The sequence below is a fragment of the Chrysemys picta genome, chromosome 19, assembly GCF_011386835.1.
Source record: "Chrysemys picta bellii isolate R12L10 chromosome 19, ASM1138683v2, whole genome shotgun sequence".
NCBI classification, from domain to species: Eukaryota; Metazoa; Chordata; order Testudines; family Emydidae; genus Chrysemys; species Chrysemys picta.
In genome coordinates, this window is record NC_088809.1 from 8,817,732 (window position 1) to 8,838,994 (window position 21,263).

The window sequence follows — 21,263 nt, forward strand, 5'->3', positions numbered from 1 at the left end:
GAATTTTCAGCTGTTACAGCCTGCCACGTCTTGCTCAGTCACCCATCTGCATCATCACTGAGGTGTCAAATCCTGAAGTCCTAGGTAAGGGAGCCAAAGGAAAGTGTGTGATCACAACCCTGTTTGAAAGACAGCAATTGGCCATCTCTAAACATTCATTTGATTGGAGCATCACGAGCGGAGGGAAAAAAACCTTTTAAAAAAAATAATTTGTAGACGCACAAATAATTTAAGTGTGGAAATAAGCGAAGTACGTGAACTGGCAAAGGGTTGCACATAATCCTAATGTTACCATTGGCCATCTCTGTGCTGACAGAACGTAAACAGTAAATTCACTCTTTAAACAGTCCAACATGCCACCTCTGAAGGTTGGCTCGGCCGGTCAAAAGGCCTACTGAGAGAGGAGTGAGGAAAGCACTGCTACATGCTACTTGTGACTGAGAGCGGGAAACATTTCAGGTACCTAGCTTCCACCAATATATTTCAACAATAATCACTTTAGAGTGCAAAAAGCTTCTGTTTCAAAAAAGAATTAATATGATACTAAACATAACAGGAAGATGAACTACTGAGAAAAAAAACTCACAAAAAGATAGACATTTCATTAATGGCATTAATCTCTATGGACTCAAGCATCAACTAGTTAATTAGATTGAAGTACAGTTGCATTTTAACACTGAACATTTACAGCTCAACTGGGATAGGCGAATTGCTGAATTCTAAAGCCTTAATTCATTCAACAGCTAATTTTAAAAAACAGGTCAAAACAGGTTTTTATTTGTAAGACATATAAAAATATTATGACAGCACTAATATTAAATCTGTTCTTTATTACAACTAATTTACTATGTTTCCTTCTAATTTTAAGCCCTTTTTTAAGAAAAACTAAAAAACAATCTGCTAAACAAAAATTTGAATCCATTATTAAAGAGGTCGGAATAAAAATCAGGATTAGACGTAGGCAAAATATGCTTATCTTTCCATACATGGTGGCTTCATGCTAAGAGTGGAAGCCTACATATGTTCCATCATTTGCCCCATAACTTAGAGATGTTTACTATCAAGAAAAAAGGCTTTTTTTTTTTTAAATCTACTTAGCAAAGATGACCTGATTTTGCATTCAGATCTTTAATGTGGAAGAATATTTTTGGCAACAATCAAAAATTAACTCACTCAGATCCATAATGCTCATTTGTCATTGTTTTGAGAGGAAGTCTTATGGGAAAGTTTATCATCATTACAAGCTTTTGCAAACAATATGGAAAGTACAGACAGCTTTGGTAACAGAAAACAATTAGAAATTGAAAGATGCTTAAAAAAAATGGTTCAGGGGAAATATTACGAGGCAAGACTACCTTCAGAACTTAATTTCAAGACTAGTTAGGACTTCTGTAGCTTTAAGGAATGCACTGTGTGAAACAACACAATCCCAAAGCTATCAAACCGTACATAACACAAAACTCTTTGCTTAGTACAGAAATAAGCCAGCCCCCTCTTTTGTCACTAATTAGCATTAGCTACATCTTAAGAAAGTAAGAGCCCTCAAGGAAAGGTTTAAGTACATTTGTTTAGTTTTAATTTCTGCATGTAGATTTTTTTTAAATTGCTATTACTCCTCTTGCTATATGCCCAGAGTTGTTAAATTAGAGAGTTTTTTTCTGGATGTGTGCTTTATACAGTATATAATGTTATAGCTTCATGCACTATTAAATTGCTCGCTCTCATGAGGAATTATGTACAATAAAAATATTAAGTTAAACTTGTTTAGGCAGTCTCTCCCCATCTAATTTCAACCACTAGTCCCTTTTTGCCTGTATCTACAGTTTCCTATTCTCCTCCCTCCCCACCCCCACTTCTTAATGACAGGGCAGTACCGTAACAGAATACAGAAGCAATCCAGGTTGATTTTAATATAGATCAATGTTGTATACCCTTTGAATTAAGTTTTTGCAGTGGAGACAAAGCAAAAAAGAGAAAAGCTAACTGTAGAAACTCTCTTTCAGACTCAGACTTCTAAAGTCAAGTTAACTGATTGCATATTGGAACTTGAAAAACTGATCTACCGCTTTTGCTAAACACAGTTCTAAATAGTAAAAACTGTTTCAATTCCACAAACAGGTTCTCCAGCACCAATAGTACCAAGATATATTTATTTCAGAGATAGCATGCAAATGAAAGCTTCTCTGCACATGGCTAAAGTGTCTGTCCCAACATGGAAACTGACCACATTATAACGAAGTATGCCCTATAAGGTGCAGGTCACTTATCCAATAAGACTAGTAGGATAAAAGACTTAAAGCTCTTTGTTCATCTTCTTGCAAAGGCATACCCAATGCTCATAAAAGTTCAGAGCTTCATACCAATCAAGAACTCGCTACCCATCACTTATTAGTGCCCAAACACGTCTCAAAAGTTATACAAAAGAAAACTCGCAAAGCATGAGGGCAGAGATTTATTCCCATCCATCAAAGACAAGGAGTTCAAAGTTCAGCCTGAAATGAGCAAGAAACCCTGCACTTAAATCAAACACTCTTCATAAATACTGTAGCAAGATATGGTACAAAATACTGTAACAATTGTAAGTAACACAGCAATGCTATCCCATTACGATGAGAAAAAGCTAAGACTCCTTCAGACTGGCACAAATGACTGGTACTCCGTAAGGAGATAGTTAAATTGGAGACATGTAATATCACACAAAGCAGCTCTCCTGTAGTTTCACAGCCATATGCTGATACCCTTAAGACGCCATGCGCTCCAGCTTTAAAAGCTTTCATTGCCAATTCCCTGTTTGAAACCTGAACTGCCTGGCAACAATGACTCTCTGTGTGCCTAAAATCCTATTATTGATCCTCCTACTTACCTTAGGCTGTGCTCGTCGGGGAAATGCAACTTTAGGGTCAATCTGAGGGAAAAGAAAGGGGAAAATCAACATGCTAATTTTTTTAAACCATTGAATTATTAATCCCTCATTTCTCAGGCTTAAAATTCAGCACACTGGATCTTCTAGAGCCACTCAGGAGCTAACAGACTATGGTCAGATTTAGAGTGGGACTGAATTGATCTCATCCATAAATGAGCTATAGTGCATTCTATACTATAACTTACATGGTACACAAGATGCTCTGTACTACTTTTGGGGCCGGTGCCTCTCCAACAAGAGCTGGATGTTAAATATTACCAGTATATTCTGTAGATTTGTATAGAGATGGACTCCATTTTGGATCACAATCTTAATCTGCAAGTTTGTTCAAAAAGAAAACAAAACTCCCCATCCCCTCCCAAAATAAAAAGATACAAAACACTAATTCAAATTATTTACTTTTAAATTATTAGAACTATTGTGTTAAAACAACTGCAAAGATTACTTTTTCTAATTGAATTCCTAACTGATTTGCTTTACAGTTGCCATCAAAGGACACAGGTGGGCAATAAAAAAAGAAAATCTGTGAAGGATCAACAAAAAAACAAAAACAAAAACAAAAAACCCACCCACCACGAGTGCTAACACTAGAAGAAGCCACATTCTTAAAAGATTTATGCAGACTTTCTATGAAGGAACTAACTAAAGTAATCTTAAAGGGAAAGCTGACCGCAACAGAAATAAGAAAAACCTCTCATTTCATCCCTGGATACCTTATTTTTAGATGCAGGGTTTACTGTCTATTATACTTCATAAGTTAAAAAAAAAAAAAAAAAAAGCATGTCCCCAGTTCTCTGGCAATTTTAAAGCAACTTAAAAATGAGACAGCTTTAAATGACAACTGTTTCCTGCCATTCAAGGTGTTAAACAACAAAAATACACACCACCAGATTCATAGCTTGTTGTAAACAAAATAATGCTTCAAACTGCTATCTTTAAAGAAAAGAAAAGAAAAAAAAAAACTAATGAAAGGTCTATATGCTGTTGAATTTCCTCCTCTTCTTTCAGCAGCATTTGCTCATAAGCACATCCTTAATAAAAAGTTTTGAAAAATGGATCATTTAAAGGGAAAAACCATGTGTATAACTGCAGTAACATTTAACAGCTTCCAGTGTTACTTTTTTTAAAAAAAAATCTCAAACTTAGATCCTGGCTTTGTTAAAGGATATTTTGAAATAGAAACTATTTTAAGGGAATATTAATTTAAGATTATTTTGTGGACAAGGAATTGAGTTTTTTTAAACTCATGCTACGAGGAGATGTTGCTTATGGTGATGTCTCTGACAGGTAACCCACCAGGTCACTCTATGTATCAGTAGTTTTATTCAACTAAAATATCAAAATTGTAAATGTTACAATCATTTAATACTTAATTGATAAATTAATTTGTCTATATTATATAGAAGTGTTCTTTTTCTTTTTTAACATATACCTGAGAAATGAGTGATTACATGCCACTTTATTGTTCAAAAAAATATAAAAAAAGTCAAATCCTTTATCTAGAAAGCTAACCTTTTTCACAAAGATTATTATCTACAAATATATTCAGCACTGACTAGGTACTTGTCTACCAGGGAAATACAACAGGTGTGGATTTTCCATTGAGATACCTGAAGGCAGAAACAACTATGCACATTTCTATATCAGCCTCCAAAGTTATATTGTTTGCTTTTAAAAACAAGTTACCAAAAAAGAGAAAGATAATTAAATAGACTCCAATCACACCACAATGGCATTATTGTAAAGTTTGGCATTGGCAAAAAGTTGTATCAGCCATCAAATTCTGAAGCATATTACTAAGTTTACGGAGGCCAGTTCTCAAAGCAAAGGGGTCTTTTACACCACAATGAAAATATTAGGTTCAAATAACTTAATTTTTCTCATTGGAAAACTTTTGATTACATGTCATTAGCATGTTTAAGGGAACACACAATCAGCATGGCAAATCCGTACCTTTTGCACATCCCTGTCAACTATTGAAACAACCAGCAAAACAAAGCAAAACTTCTACCAAAAAAAAATTAGTTAGTTAGATACAATTCTACTTACTGTATCTACAAGTCCTCTAGGAAATGACTATAATACTATTTCTGATATGAATGGCCATTACCTAAACAAAGCTTTTAACGTAACTGTAAACAAGAGCGCCGTTTCCATGCCAATACCCAACCGATCTGATCTGCCTCCTGTGCTGAACGTTGAAACAGAGTCAAATGCTATGTTAAACTAAAGAACAGTTACTATCAATGTCTACAAATAAATGGCTGAGTGAGAACTTGGTTGGTTTTACTTTTTGATATATGCTGTTGTTTTCATGGGTGGGTTCTGTTTAAGTAGAATCAATCACTGCAGCATAATCAAATCTGATGTAAGTTTATTTTTGTCTATTTCTTTGCCCTTCCCCTGCCCATGAGCAAATTAAATACAATCCAGGGATTAAACTGTGATCTAGGGCTAAGTGAAGGAGATAAAAAATGATCAATAATTTTGGTGGAGCTTCTAGGTTGTTGGGGTTTTTTTAAACAAGTTCAAGAAATTTTGCCTGCTTTATCTTTTATCTAAACTTATTCTTTTTGTTAAAAAAGAATTATATTGAATACAGTTGTACAGCAGAAATCTGGTGAGAGTTTAATCTCAGAGTTCAGTTGAATCAGTTATCTTGCCATATCTGATTAAACCTAAAATCAAATTATTAAGGAATGTGAAAGCATGAGCTACGTGTTCAGACAAGCCCAGCAGAATTTGCTGGGCAAATTAAAACACTACATTCCACCTGCTTCTGTAGGGTTATTTTTTAAAATGTAAGTTAAAAAAAAATGAAAATATCATGCACTCATGTCAGGTTCAGTTCTTCTGTTCTTTACTTAGCTATATTCATCACAAAATAAGTCTTAACAGCATTAAAACATAATCCCGCCAACCATCAACGCTCATGTTGAAAGAAAACATTTAAGATCCAAAACATGTACCGTAAAGACAGTTACGAATAACAAAAACACTTGACACATTTAGCAGATGTTCTGCCAGACAGTTAAACCAATAAGGTTCTTCCCTTCCCAAAATTCTGTCCTTTTCAGACAGCACTGTACCAAAAGCAATAATGACCTTTACTAGTGTCCTTTTTTCTAAGTTTGCTGAGGCTTATAATTGAAACAAAGTAACAAGACCCAAACTCCACTTTTTGGCATGGCACTGATAGAAGAATTAAAACTAGGGCCTATCTGCATAAACACTTAATGTCCACTGCCAGATCCAATAGTGAAAATGCAATATGTGGGGCAAATCATTTAATTTACATACTAAAAAAAAGAAAAGCAAAAAAGTAACCAATTGGATGAATCTCTTGAGCATTTTCCTGCATGATCCACTGGGGACTTATTACAGTGAAAAGCTTTGCAAAAATAATCTATTAGTTGTGCTTCGGTAGCACCTTTCCTCCAAAGAGCCCAAAATGTTTTACTACATAAACTTGTAAGTCTCACAACACCCTCCTCCCCGCTCCCTCAAAAAAAAAAACTACTTTGAGAGAGGTGAGATTGGAAGAACTTCAGAAACGTGTGTCATTCAAGAGCAAATCATCAACTTCTACGATAAGGTGTAAAAAATAAAGAAAAAAGTTCCTACCAAGAGTGGCCTCTATTTTACTTATACACCCTTCCCCCACTCCCCCCCAAAAAGTTAGTTTTTTACTCTATGATATTGTTAATTTCACTGTGAGGCTGGAAGATTATCATCTGGATTTGTAGTTATGGTAACAAAAGTTTTTTTAAAAAGTGACAGCTTTTCAAAGTTAAAAGTGAAATCTCAAAAATGATCAGAATGAACATCTAGCTCAGGGACAGTTTTATGTTGAGTTTAACAAAAAAAAACACAAACAAACCCTGCAGCTCCAGCAAACCAAACAAAAAGGGCACTGTCCCTTTAAATAAGCCTGTCACAGTCATAACATTGCAGGAAATAAAGGACACATTAAAACAACAACACACATAACATACCGTCTTGGAATCTAATTCATGATGGGGCTGAGCTAATACTTTATCTACACTTGCCGGATCAGCAAACGTAACGAAACCGAAGCCTCTGAAATGAGACAAAGAACAAGGTGGGGGGGAAGGGAACATAAGAGCTAGACAAAAAAAAAAAAAAAAGCAAAGCCTAATAAAAATAAAAATAAAGAACAGTTTCTTCCTTTCCCCATCTGCCCACTCCCCCTGAAAAACATCTCAACTTCAGGAGGGAGGAGATAATCTAGGTCTCTCCAATCCCACCTCCCCTTCACCTTTCAACCCCCTCTTCATGCTTTGTTTTATACTGGAGCACACCGGACTGGGGTGTTGTGATCACCGTCTTAGAGAGAGAGGGGAAACCAAAGATACTTTAAAAAACAAATACAACGGTCTGCAAAGTACACAGCAAAAATAGGTATATTTGTGTTCTATTTGGAGTACGCCACAATTAATGAAAAGATGAAAGGGCAATTAAAATGACAGTGCAAAAAAGGGGGGGAGAATCATATAAACAGGTCACAATCAATAGTCTTCAGCATTTTGTTTAGGGGATGGTAAAGTTTATAAAAAAAATCATTTTCAATTAAAAATGTATATACATATTCCTAGGTACTTTTGCACAGACAATACACACACACACACACACACACACACACACACACACACAAACTTTAAAACTTTGATTGTAAAACAAATTAAATTAAAAAGAGGAGGATTTACCTGGAACGTTTTGTGGTAGGGTCCCTCATGACCATACATTCTCTAATTTCTCCAAATTTGCTAAAATAGTCTCTAAGGCTATCTGTAGAGAGAGAGAGAGAGAGAGAGAGAGAGAGAGAGAGAGAGAGAGAGAGAGAGAGAGAAAGAGGGAGGGGAGAAGAGAAATAAAAGCAAATGCAATTCTGATCACTCAAGGAGTTTTAATTTGTGGTGGGATGGATGGGGGGGGTGTTTTTCATTTCTTTTTAAAGGCGCGCGCGCACACACAATTTAAGGTCGAATAGAGGACTCGACAAAGGCTTTGCTATTTGGGGGGAAAAAATACAGATCTACAACCTTGTTCAGGAGAAGTGTGTGTGTGTGTGTTGTGGAGGGGGGGGACCCCAACGGGGAGAGGTAACTGCACTGGGATAACAAAGAGCAATAAAGCAGCCAGGGGTGAGGGTGGTGGGCCCCCCCACACACACACCCTGTCCCTTACCTGGTGAGGTTTGCCAGCTCAGGCCTCCAATAAACATTTTACTGGAAGAAGAAAACAGAACAGAGTTAAGCACAGATGTCAGATCGGCCATTTTGACGTGTAACTTACAAAAGCTGAAAGGAAGAGAGAGTGAGGGAGCGCGCCGGGGGGAAGAGAGGAGGTGGGGAAGAAGGGAGGAGAAGAGGGGTGAGGGAGGGGGGCAGTTCAGTGCAACCCACCCAAGGTGAGCAACTCAGGGACACGGGGGCACCGGCATGGCTCTGCCTTCGGGGCTCTCTCTTATTCTTCTCCCCCCCCCCAAGGAAATCATATCAAGTGGGAATGGGGGGGGGGGGGGGTAAACTTACCCAGGGTCGTGTTGGGAGTCGTTTGGGCTTCCAGAGGTAGCTTGGCTCCCATCTGCCTCCATGTCTGCAAAAACCCACAGTGATCCTAAGCAGCGCAGAGCGAAAGCCCCTGAAGAAACCCCCACCACCCTCCCCCCCTCTTTTTTTCTTCTTCTCCTACCAGAGAATATTACTGGAGAGAGGAGCCGGGGAAGCAGCCAGATCCGTCACACGTGGGATCAGCTTAGCTCAGCTCCTTCCCTCCCCCCCATCTACCATCCTCTCCTCCCTCCATCTCCTGCTCCCTCCTCCTTCGCTTCCCTCCCTCCCTCCCCCGAACGCACGTGGGGCGGAGTTCTAGAACGTAATGTAACCCATTCGGAGGACGTCATCAGTCTCAGCACTGCCCCTCTTCCCCCCCTTCTCCTCCCCCCCAAACTGCTCACACACTGTTTGACCGTGACCTGGATCCTTCAGCTGCCTCTTCGCAGGGCTGGAGAGAAGGCGGCTAACCTCGCTCGGCTGTAGCATGGTCCATCTATGCCAGGGAGCCCAGCTGCCTGCAAAGGGGGGGGGGGATACAGGAGGAGCAGCTGCTCATCGTCTTGGAGTCTACAATAAATGAGAACAACCTTGTAGCTAAAGCAACCTGTCTTGGAGCCCTTGCTAATCAGAGTGACACCCCCCCCCCCCAAAAAAACGATGCAAGGGTGTCCAGTTTGAGACATTTTAAAAGAAGGGGATAGTCCACACACACACAAATGAGAAATAAGATTTATAAATAGCTTATTGTAACAAGATCTTCCAAAGCAAGTGTCCTATCTTTGTATCAGTTCATGCAGCACCTAGCACAATGGGTCCAGATTCTGACGGCTAATGAAATAGAAACACGTCATCATCATCGCTTTAAATTACTCCCCAAAGGCCTGTTGCTGGAGTCTGTTCTCAGTCAAAATCTCCATCTGCTACAGTGCCAGTTTTGCTTGCGGCTGCAAAATCAGACACCCCCCCCCCCCCCAAATGAGGGCAGAGACGTGGATGAGGGCTTTCTGCTCTTCCCAGCATCACCCTTTCTATTCTCTCCTTTAACAAATAATTTTACTGGCCTGAAGGAAATAATTGGGTGAGGAGGGGGACACTTCACTTAAAAAGAAAAAAAAAGTTTGTGACCTATTAAAATAAATCAGATTTCATTGTCAAGTGAGAAGATGTGAATCAGAACACATAGTGCCGAACATGTCTATGCAACCCACGGCCCCAGTCTATTCACGGTACCAATGTTAAGCACATGTGTGTTTGCAGAATCAGGGCTTCCTGTTACATACACACACACACACACACACGCAGAGCTAGTTTCTAACTTCTTTACACCAGGATTCTGCATGGAATTCACAAATCCAAAAGAAGCATCGTCCAGTGATTAAATCACAAGGCTGGAAGTCTGGAGGTCTGGGTTCTTTTCCCTAGTCTGCCACTGTCTCACTGTGTGACCTTGGACAAGCTATTTGACCTCTCTGTGCTGCAGCTTCCTACCCTGAAGATGGGGATAACAACAACTACCTCAAAAGGTATCTCGTGCAGCCTAATTCAGATCTTTACTCAGGCAAACCCACCTGTTTGTGTGTTTGTAAAACACTTTGACAGACTCAGATGGAAAATGTTCTAGAAATGCCAACTATTATCATAATGATATAAGGTTAAAGCAATCAGTTCCACCTAAAGTGAGAACAGTGTAGTATGAATGCAGGCTATGTGCCCAATGGGATCGCATTTTGCTTGCGTCGCTATAGCCTGTGTTGTCAGAAATGTCCATTGATTCTGAGTGCCTCAATCGGTCTTAAAATGGGCACAGCATAACTGAGGATCCCAAAATCAGAAGACACATTTGAAAATATACGCCTCTGAGTAGTCAAATTTTTAGATGTTTTGTTAGCAATTATTTAGTAAATATTTTTAAAAATATGCATAATGTTTCCACCAAGTTTCACCTAGAGGTATTTGAGATGCTTTCTCACTGAAGAAACAGAAGCCCTGATCCTGCAAAGACATATGAATATGCTTAACTTTACACATTGTGGATAGTCTTACTGACTCACTAAGAGTGTGTATATTTAAGCATGAGCCTTTGCAGTATCAGGACCCAAAACTCACATTGATAGTGTTTAATACAGCAATCTTCGTATTGTGATACTGACTCATTTAAAAACAAGAAAAAAAACTTCCAATACAACACCCTTTATATGGTACAATATGTCCTGAATTTTGTATATTGTAAATTCCTTTCTTAAAATATATTTGTACCACTGGTTTTCTGCTCCCCTGCTGATATTTATAAGGGTCTTTACAGCAAGGGAAAATGGGGGGTAGGGGAGCTGACAGGAACAACTTCAAGTTGCCATTGTGTGAGATAGGAATTGAAATGAACTATCAGCAAAACAAAGAAACTGACAAACACGGAGTTGTCAAATGCACAAAGTAAAGCGGGGGAGGGGAAAAGAGGGGGCAATAGAGGAAAATATCCTTTCTTCTCTAAGCCTCTTTCAGATTTTAGATATTCTTCATAATAATCACAGGGAAATTACCAGACAGAAACATGATTCTCAAGATGACATTGCCCCTTTAATCTTTTTGACCATGATGCAAAATTTTAAAAGGGACAGTCTGTCTCTCAAGCTAAAAATCCTGGGACAAATTCTGCACTCAGACATTAAGTAACTCCAATGAAGCCAGTCATAACTAAGAAAAGAATGTGGACTCATGTATTTAAAAAGTATCTTATCTGTGTTACCAATAACATCATAGAGAATCAAAAGTCAAATTATTTGTAAAATATCGTGTACATCTGTGCTGCTTTTTTTACTCAGCTTGGGTGATTTGAGTAGACGGGTCAGTTTCACTCTCTGGATAGTAATTTTTTCTGTCTGGTTCTCCTGCACTGCCACAGCACTTTTGAATTTAGGTTTCCAGCTACAACATATCTAATGGTTAAGCATGCCCTTATTCCCTTTGAAGGGAACAGGAGCAAGGAGCGTTTTTCAGCTTCAAAGTGCTTTACAAACTCTAAAAGCTAGAATGTCTGTTAAGTGGGGAAAAACCATGTAGGGGACAGAAAAGGATCCTGGTATTTCTACTGTATTGTCTCATCAAATTGCGGGTTTTGTCCCACGTGGAACTGGCAGAGGGGTAGGTGCACTAAGGCCAGGGTGTTGAGGAGTTATGACTCTGCTCTGTCTCCTTACCAGAGGCTGCCTTACACTCCCCTAAGGGCTAGTGGTTTTGTTGTGGGCCAGGGGGGACACTGTAGGCTAAGTGGTGGCACTTGTCTCTCCGCAACTGAATGATCACTTTATTTTAGAGACCAAATCGCCCATGTCCACTGGTCCACTCACTAGCCTTACCCATACTCAAAACACCATCCCCTGATGTTAGTGACCTCGACAATCACTGTTCAATGAGGAAACCTGGTTTATGCTGGATAGAAAATTGAGCCAGAAGTTAGAAAATCTGAGTTCTCCTCCCAACTCTGCTGCATAGCCCCAGGCAAAATCACATCGCCTCTCCGTGCCTCAGCTACCCACAATGGTCAAATGCAGATGTTGATATATACCCTCCTTTGTAAAGCACTAAAGAGCCACAATGCAAAGGGCTAGCTAAGAGCCATCCTCCCTTTTCTAAGCAAGCCAAAACCAATCTCCAATGCCACCCGGCAGCTGCCTGGCTCCCTGTCAGGGCATGGTACAGTGACACCACTTGTTGCTCTGGTACCTGAATGCCATAGATGAGGGACAAATACATCCATACTCATTGTACTGCTCAGTGGCATTTGAAACCACTCTTCCAAGAAAAGGGGGCAGTGAATGGAAATGCCTTGAAACGGTTGGATAGCCCCTCTTCGACTGAACCTGAAGGGTTCTTCCCAGCAACCGTCCTTCCATCTCCAGACGCTTCTCGGCTAGAGTCCCAGAACGCTCATGTTGTTCATTGTCTCTGTGGGGCCATTGGTGGAGCTGGTGAGGCAATCCCTGCTGAAGTGACAGCCATACCCAAGCCACAACCAAACTGCTCATGGTGACAAGTCCAAATTCTTAACCAGTTCATATGGTAGGTATCAAATAAAGGAAGATATTTTCAAAGACTAGGTATGAAATTCCCAGTGAAAGTCAATGGGATCTGGGCACCTGAGTCTGCCCTTAAACTGCCTGTCTCATTATCGGAAGTGTAATCCACGTCAGTTACAAAGGAATAGTCTCCCAGTTTTCCTTTGTGCATACAATTTTACATAATCTCTTCATGATGTTGCTGCACCCTCAGACGAAGCCACAGACATTTGTATTTCCAATATCACCAAACATTATTACAACCGTCACGTTAATTTCCTGTCTGTTTGCAGGAAGCTTATTTTTTTCCCGTTACAGGGTTCAACACAGGGCTAATGGGCTGAAATTCTAAGGCCTGTGTGATACAAGAAGTCAGAATAGATGATCAGATGGTCCCTTCTGGCCTTAAAAATCTTTGAATCCATGATTTTTTCTCTCTTCCCTCCTGCTCTTGTGTACTTGTTACAGGGTTAATACAGATAAATGGCTGGGTCTACACACATTTTTAGAGCTGGTAGAACACCTGTAAGGGGTATGATTTTTACACTCTCATAATTATATCAGTACAACCGTGTTCACACTAAGAGTTGAATCAGTATAAAAGTGCCTTATTTTAGTATATAGCTTATTCTCCTTCCCACATGGGAATAGCTATGACATTGACATAATCACCCTTAGAGCAGTATAACTGTGTCCACACTTGGGAGTTGCACTGCTTTAACTATTCCATTATGGTTAAAGTGATACAACTTGTCCGTGTAGCCCAGGCCTAAGACGATAAAATGTCTAGATAAGGAAATCACCGACGCGGACACAGGGTTCTATTCTGCACTACATAGTCAAGCAAAACTCCCTCTGACGTTAAAGAATCGCAATACAATGCCAGCTAGGTAAACTGCAGGACTGGGACCATAGTGCCACCGAGACAAATTCTGCCCATATTTACACCATATTAAAGCTAGAATAGGGTTACCATTTGTCCGGATTCCCCCGGACATGTCCGGCTTTTTTGAGTTAAAAATAGCGTCCGGGGGGAATTTGTCAATGTCCGGACTTCCCCCCCATGCAGAGCGTGTGCGGCTTACAGGGCAGCCGGCCGGATCGTGCCACTCGCAGGGGCTCCGGCAGCCAGAGCCCTTCCTCCACTTCCCCCGCCTCTCCCCTGAAACTTGAGACCAGTCCCCTCCTCTCCCTCCCTCCCCCCCCCTCCCTGCATTCGCAGATCGCCGGCCGGCCATTCGCCTCGGCGTCCGGCAGTCTGGAGCTCCGACCCTGCTCCCCTCCCCCGCTGCTGAGCGCACCGCTCTGCAGCACAGTAAGGGGGCCAGGGGGCCAGAGAAGCAGCAGGGAGGTTCTGTGGGGGGGGATAGTCAAGAGACAGGGAGCAGGGGGGAGGGTTGGATGGGTCAGGAGTTCAGGGGGGGGGCTGTCTGGGGTGTAAGGTTTTGGGCAGTCAGGGTACAAGTGGGGGGGGGGTCTCTGGAGCGGGCAGTTAGGGGACAAGGCACATGGAGGCTTAGGTAGGGAGTGGGGTTCTGGAGGGCAGTTAGGAGCAGGGGTCCTAAGAGGGGGCAGTCAGGGGACAAGGAGCGGAGGGGGGGCTCGGGAGTTCAGGGGGGGGGCTTGATAAGGTTTTGGGTAGTCAGGGTACAGGTAGGAGGTAGGGTCCTGGGGGGCAGTTAGGGAGAAGGGTCTTAGGAAGGGGCAGTTAGGGGATAAGGAACAGGGAGGCTTAGGTAGGGGGTGGGGGGCAGTTAGGAGCAGGGGTCCCAGGAGGGGGCAGTCAGGGGACAGGGAGCAGAGGGGTTTAGATGGGTCAGGAGTTTTGGGGGGGGGGCTGTCAGGGGGTGGGGGTGTGGATAAGGGTTGGGGCAGTCAGGAGACAGGTAGGGTCCTAGGGGGCCAGTTAGGATGTGGGGAAGGTCTCAGGAGGGGGCAGTCAGTGGACAAGAGGCAGGGAGGGGGTGGAGTCCTGGGGGGCAGTTAGGGGCAGGGGTCCCAGGAGGGGGAAGTCAGGGGACAAGGAGTGGGGGGAGGGTTGGGGTTCTGAGGGGGCAGGAAGTGGGAGGGAGTCAAAGGGGCAGGGGCAGGGCTAGGACAGGACGGGGGCGGGGCTAGGGCAGGGCTCCTCCCATCCTCTTTTTTGATTGTTGAAATATGGTAACCCTAAGCTAGAATAACTCTACAAAAGTGAATGGTGTTACTCCAGATTTACACCTGTGTAAATGGGAGCAGAACCTCATTCTGTGTGTACAAAATGAGTAGCTTACATACCCAGAGGGTGAAAGACGGAGACCGCAGCAGGGAAAGCAACTAGAAGGAGGGTGTTAGATAAATCATCCTTCGCCTCTATTTTAGGTTATACCCATCCCACTCCCAACATTCCTGGGACCAAATTCAGCACTGCAGTGATATGGTGCGTATTAACTACAAATGCAAACTCAAAGGGTTCAATTTGGTTCCCACGGAATTCCTGTCCAGTACCACTTACACCCATTTTTCACACCACATTGGTGCAGGCGACTCCTCTGTGCCTCTTATACCCATTTCCTGACCAGCTTACACCCTGGATGTGTAAGTTACATCACTACTTACATCACCACCCACTTTGCCAAATTTTGTCCTGCCCTATGGCCTTTCACAAACACACTGACATCAGCCAGAGAAAAATTTGGCCCAGAGTGCGATGAACGAACGTGTGTGTATGAAGACCACTGCCCTCTACTGGACGTACTCATGTGCACTGGTGACCTCTACTGGCTGAACTAATCACGCTGCTCCTTTGCTCAGCTGATAAATCCTAAACTGTTACAGCTGACAGGCATATTAGCTCTAATCCTCATACTGGAGGTACGTGGTGAGGTGGCAGCCATGGTGCTTGTATGTATACAACCCGGGATTGCTGTAACAGCACTTATGAGGCTGTCTACGACAGAATGAGTTAACTCACCCAAGAGAAGAAGGAAGAGCTAGATAAATCGGATATTGAAAGACTGAATTCAAAGAAGCCATAAATGTAGGTGTCCATGCAACTACGTAAACACTAAATTGAGTCCTGTAATAATAGAGACAGTACAATGGGGAGTCAACTGTAACACATGGCCAATGAAGAAATTTAGACTAGAAATTGGATGGGGGAGGAGGACATGCAATACTTGAATAAACAAGTAAAAATATCCCCCCCAGTTGGGGAAAAAGGAAGATGCCTCCTCCTCCTGTATTCAGAACAATATACAGTGCAAACAAATATAGAAAGGTTAAAAACAAACTTCACACAATTCATCTGAATACTTATTCTTCTTTAATTGACAGCATGCAATGGTAATAGCATTATCCAAGGTCATGGGAGACCAAAGTTTAATTCCCTGCTCTGCCACAGAGTGCTTATGTGTCCTTGGGCAGGTCACTTAGCCTCTCTGTGCCTCAGTTCCCTATCCAATAGCTGGAAATTAAATTGAAATAAAGAAAAAAATTAATATTGAGGGGTGATTAGCCATGAACCAAGCTACCAAAGGAAGTGGTGGAGTCTCAGTCACTTGATACCTCTCTTGATAGCTCAACACAGGGTCATTGGGTGAAATGTACTGACCTATGATATACTACTAAAGGTCAAACCAGATGATCTGGGGCTCCCTTGAGGCTTTAAAAATCTATTAATTTGTGATGGCCCCACATGAGGTTAGAAAGCAGCAAAGAGGATGGTAGTGTTTTACATGGTGATAAATGAGTACATAAGGTGCTGGGCAAAGGAGACTCAGCTCCCCTATGTACCTGAAAAGCAGAATGAATGGCCTCTGATTATAAAGGATATTTGCCTCCTGCAAGACCACAGCCACTTACCCCATGTCAGGTGTATTTTAAAGCAAACTCTTATCTCCTTAATTTGGAAAGTTAAAATGCACAACCTGGGCCAGGCTTCTTCCCAGCTCCAAAGCGTGTGCTGTCATGCCCAGTCTCTTGGGAAGAGGTTTATTTTCTTAACAGAAGCCAGTAAACAAACAGAAAAACAGTTAACTCCATCCTTACTTTCAGGTTTCTGCTCTCCCCTCTCAGGGACCTCTGGCAGGTTCCTAGTTCTGACCAGCTCTGTTCCCTCTGTAGGGCAGCAGCCTCAAGACTGCCTCATTAGGCACCCTTGCTCCAGAGACCACACCACATGAATTAGCTCTACTCCAGTATAGCTTTTCCCCCACCAGGGCACAGCCTATCTCACTAAACTCCTCCTCCCACCACCCACTAGCAGACCTTTACAGGCCCAGGTGTAGCCCAGCCCTCTTTAATTGGCTAGATTGGACACACCTGCTCTGGTCCAGGGCTGAGTCTATCCAGAGGGCCCAGCTACCATGTGACACTGTCTCTCAATACTGCTACATACCAGCGAAATTAACATGTCTGTTTTATCAATCTAACATGCTATATTCAATATGGCTTTTTCCCCCATCACTGGATCTGTGTTTAGTTGATTAGTTATTCATGTTTAATCTGAGATGACAAGTGCTGTAGTACAGAGGAATGATTGTGTACAGTTTAAAAACTTTTTGTTTGTTTGTTTGTTCTTGGGTGTTTTTTGCTTTTAATGGGGGAAAACAACAGGGCAGTAAAATGTTAGGATTATTTTCAGAAGTTATGAGCTTCTCTGCTCTCTAGTTTGCAGTCAAGGTGCACCAACATCTCTCTGCCTTAGCGACACCGGATCTGGGTTTACAGAGCAGGGCAGAAGGAAGCATTTAGAGCAGGAGTCAGGACTCCTGGGTGTTATTCCTAAAACTTCCATTGACTTGCTGCATGACCTTAAAAAAGCCACTTCACCTCTCTGCACTTCCATGTCCCAGATAGGGAGAACAATACTCATCTACCTCACAGGGATGTTTTGAGGGTTGTTAATTGATTAAGATCCTACAGGCCTTATAACTTACACAACTGCTCTTACAGACTATTTAAACACAGTTGTGGTCCAAAGAGGTTCTAACAGCCCTTTGGTCAACCAGCGCTGAGGAGGCTAACCCATGTTATGAGCAGGTTCAAATGAGATGAGATCTAACCTCTGCCAAAACACTTTGATCCCTGTTCTCCAACCATCCTGTGTTAGAATCGGTTTCATCACAACTACATTTAAGCTATTCTTCTGCACAGTTCAGTTGTAAAGCCCGTATGGAAAGGCCCACTCTGATACCAATAGTATAGTGCAGGAGCATGTGCAGGAATTTAAATTTGACCACTTTTTGAGGGGCACGTTCTGTGCTCCGCCGTGGCAGGAGGAGCTGGCTTCACCTCCCACACCTTCATTGCATCCCCGTGGCTGGAGGAGTTCTGTGCCCCCAACGATTATTGGGGGGGTGTCATGCCCCTGCCCTGCCTTGTGCACCCCCCTGGTATAGCATTATAATGTTGTTACATGTGACTACAGTACAGAAGATTAATCACGCTTGTCTTACAGTTCGCACAAGACTGGAAAGAAATGATGTTACATATCTGAAGTAATGAGGCAAGATCATGTTATCTAACCCCCCCAACTTTTAATGCAGCCACAGCCCCCTCCCACAGGAGCACCTGCCTCCCCTGGACCTAGGCAGCACCCCACACTGAAATGACACTTTGTTTCACAATCCGATCCCCTCAGCCTCCTCTCTCAAACCGCCTCTTTAGCAATGTGTTTTGTTCTCGTCTCCATGGACTTTTAATGTTCAGGTTAAAAAAAAATCAGACATCACAATGGACTTCAGGGGAAAAAATCTAACAAACTGTGGAATTGGGACGTCTACTCAATGGTCATATTCTCCCTAGTTACCCTAAGACAAAAGCTGGAGCATTGAATCCAATGACGAGGAAAGTTCCTGCCATTGACACAACCCAAACCCTGCATCTGAGCACGGCTGAACTTTGGGAAAATTTACACCTGAGTATCTATTACATCATTATCTGAGCCCCTCGCTGTCTTTAATGGATTTTAGCCTCACACATCCCTGTGAGCCCTGGAAGAGTCATCCCCATTTCATAGAGGGGGAACTGAGACACAGACTAGATTAAGGGTAAAATCCATAAAAGGACCTAAGTGACCTAGGAGCCAAAGTCCCATTGGCAGTCAATGGTTCCTAAATGCTTAAATTATTTTTGAAAGTGGGACTTAGGTGCTCCTGAAAATGTTGCCCTAAGTGACTTGCCCAAGGTCACACAGGAAGTCTGTAGCTGATCTGGGAATAGCTCCCAGGACTCCTGAGTTCTCGTTCAGTGCCCTATCCACTAGATCATCCTATTGTATCCACAGCCACATCTGCTGTTTGCTGTTCAAACGAATCTAACGTCTGCTTGGAGAGTGAGACTTCGTCTTTCTGGTGCAAGCGTCATAAAGAAATCTGCATTTATGTTTTGTATGCTGTATAAATTCAACATTGTAATAAAAAGAGGTCTAAATCTTTACTGAATAATTCATTTTCATGCATAAGAAAGAAATAATGACTTCTATTATAGTCCATTTCTCACTTAGTAAGTTCTTGAGATTGATTGGCTGGTGGCTTTCAGAAATCCCTGATCACCAACATTGAGCTGTGGACTGGCTTGCCTGTTCTCAGCTGCAGTTTTACCTGACAAATATTATTTAGCTAGTATCAGTGAGGAACAATAGATCGAGGAGCTCCAGAGAAATCAAAGATCTTTTAAAACAAGCAGTTTATTATTCTGAACAATTGGTCTTGTTGATGGAACAGCTTTGGTGTCACCATGAGTGTTTACTATCTGCCTAAGCCAGTGGTTCTCAGACTTTTGTACTGGTGACCCCTTTCACACAGCAAGCCTCGGAGTGCGACCCCCCTTATAAATTCAAAACACTTTTTTGTATATTTAACACCCTTATAAATGCTGGAGGCAAAACAGGGTTTGGGGTGGAGGCTGACAGCTCACGACCCCCCATGTAATAACCTCCCGACCCCCAGTTTGAGAACCGTTGGCCTAAGCCCAGCATGAGATGAGCTCTGCCAACCGTGTTTCAAGGCAGATGCAGTATTCAGAGTGGCATGGTCCAAGGCAGTGGTTATAAAGCTCTTGATGGTGGTTTGTAGAGAGTTGTCTGGGTGCACAGGGCAAGGTTTTCAAAAGAACTCAGGACTAGAATTTCCAGTGCTCAGCACCTAACAGTTCCCACTGTGAAAGTCTGGGCAGATTTTCAAAGGAGCTAAGCGCTCAATGTGCAATTAATGCATTGGGCTCTTTTGAATATCTCAACCCAATTGTGGGTCCTGAGCACTTTTAAAAATCTTCCCAGGTTGCTGGTTCTTGTCCTTATTTCCAGCTGCTAAATCACATTAAAAGACATGACAAGTACGGTCCATTCTAATTCCAATGGAGTTATACGGGATTTACAGCAACAGAGCTGAGATCAGAATCTGGCCCTAATTGAGTTGGGACGATGGTATATCCAGCTTTCCCATGTGAATTTGAAAAGAACTCCCTGGATTTGGTAGCGGATAACAAGGACGTAATTGAAGAATGTACAGACCAGATCCATAGGTGTAATAAATTGACACAGAGCCATGGACTTCAATGGAGCCACACTGACTTACATTTGCTGAGGATCGGGCCCTATTTTTTTTTTTTTATTTGAACATTGAAGTTTGTCCTAATAGAAGGTTTGAGATCATCTGTGTTGGAAGATTTCAGAATACGTCTAATGGATACTTTATCTTGACCTTATTAAAAATCAGGATTTTTGTTCTAATTGAGAAAGCAGCACTTTCAACTGTTTCAAAAAGAAGACTAAAATAAACAGTATCAGGACCATCTCTTAGAAGATAAGGGGGAGAAAACCCTGTGAGGAAAGATTTCACAGCCTGCTTTGTTTTCATGGGCTTTGAAATCAACAGACAGCCCTGGTAATTTTGTTTTTCAGAACTACAGTGCATAATTCTATTTACTACTTTCAGGCAATTCTATATTTAAAAAAAAAAACCCTTTAAACAGATCCTCCTGCTTTCCTCAAATGTGTCATTTCTCCTCAGGGTAGGATTTCAGGATTCAGATCAATGAAATTAAAAAACAAGAGGGAAGGAAGGGTTGTTTGTTTTACTGTGTTGCTTCTCAGATCTTGTCATTTGATTAGGTTCAGGTGACCATCTCACAGGCATATATGTTCAATCTTCCGGAGGATTTCAGGAAGTTTTTTTTTGTTTACAGGGCCAGTTTACACCAGATGAAGATCTGGCCCCTTATATTACTTTGAGAAGTTATTGACTAAACTGAGAGGACCAGAGCTTCCTTTGCCTTGCACCTGGTGAAGAGAGCTGACCTACCTGAGCGCAAAGTGCTGCCATTCCAATTTGGCACAGTTGTATGCCCACCTCGCACCAGTGGAAATGACTACAGAAGGTGCAGTGTGTGTGTATGACGTTGTGGCTAGACAGAGCCCTGGACACTAGACTTTTGCTTCTTAAAATATTTCCACTGCTACTACCAATAGTGCAGCAATAACACGGCAAATACAGACATGCTGCTGGTATTATGAGGCAATGTTGTGTAGCCTACAAAGCACTGGCCTGAGAATGAGAAGACCCGGCTCCTATTCCCAGGTCTGCCATTTGGCCTACTGAGTTTAGGCAAGTCACTTACCCTCCCCAGGCCTCAGTTTCCCCATCTATAAAATGGGGATGATGATACTGCCCTCATTCATACAGCACTTTGAGGATCTGCTGGTGAAAAGCACTATATAAGAACTAGGTG

The 21,263-nt window shown here is 42.1% G+C and overlaps 1 protein-coding gene across 26 annotated transcripts in view; it reads right to left on the reverse strand.

Annotated features, from left to right (window-relative positions):
• MSI2 (musashi RNA binding protein 2) overlaps window positions 1-16,737 on the reverse strand; it is a 398,015-nt gene extending 381,278 nt beyond the window's left edge. For 5 of the 26 annotated variants that reach the window (XM_065572777.1, XM_065572785.1, XM_065572791.1 and 2 more), the window contains exons 1-7: window positions 16,581-16,733; window positions 8,922-9,069; window positions 8,479-8,542; window positions 8,132-8,172; window positions 7,651-7,732; window positions 6,919-7,003; window positions 2,864-2,905 (exon numbers count right to left, since the gene is read on the reverse strand). In XM_065572777.1, the coding sequence (XP_065428849.1) occupies window positions 2,864-2,905; window positions 6,919-7,003; window positions 7,651-7,732; window positions 8,132-8,172; window positions 8,479-8,542; window positions 8,922-8,988 (381 nt within the window). In that variant the 5' untranslated portion in view covers window positions 8,989-9,069; window positions 16,581-16,733. The other 21 variants (XM_065572784.1, XM_065572772.1, XM_065572776.1 and 18 more) reach the window with 10 other exon arrangements.
• Between the last annotated feature and the right edge of the window lie 4,526 nt (window positions 16,738-21,263).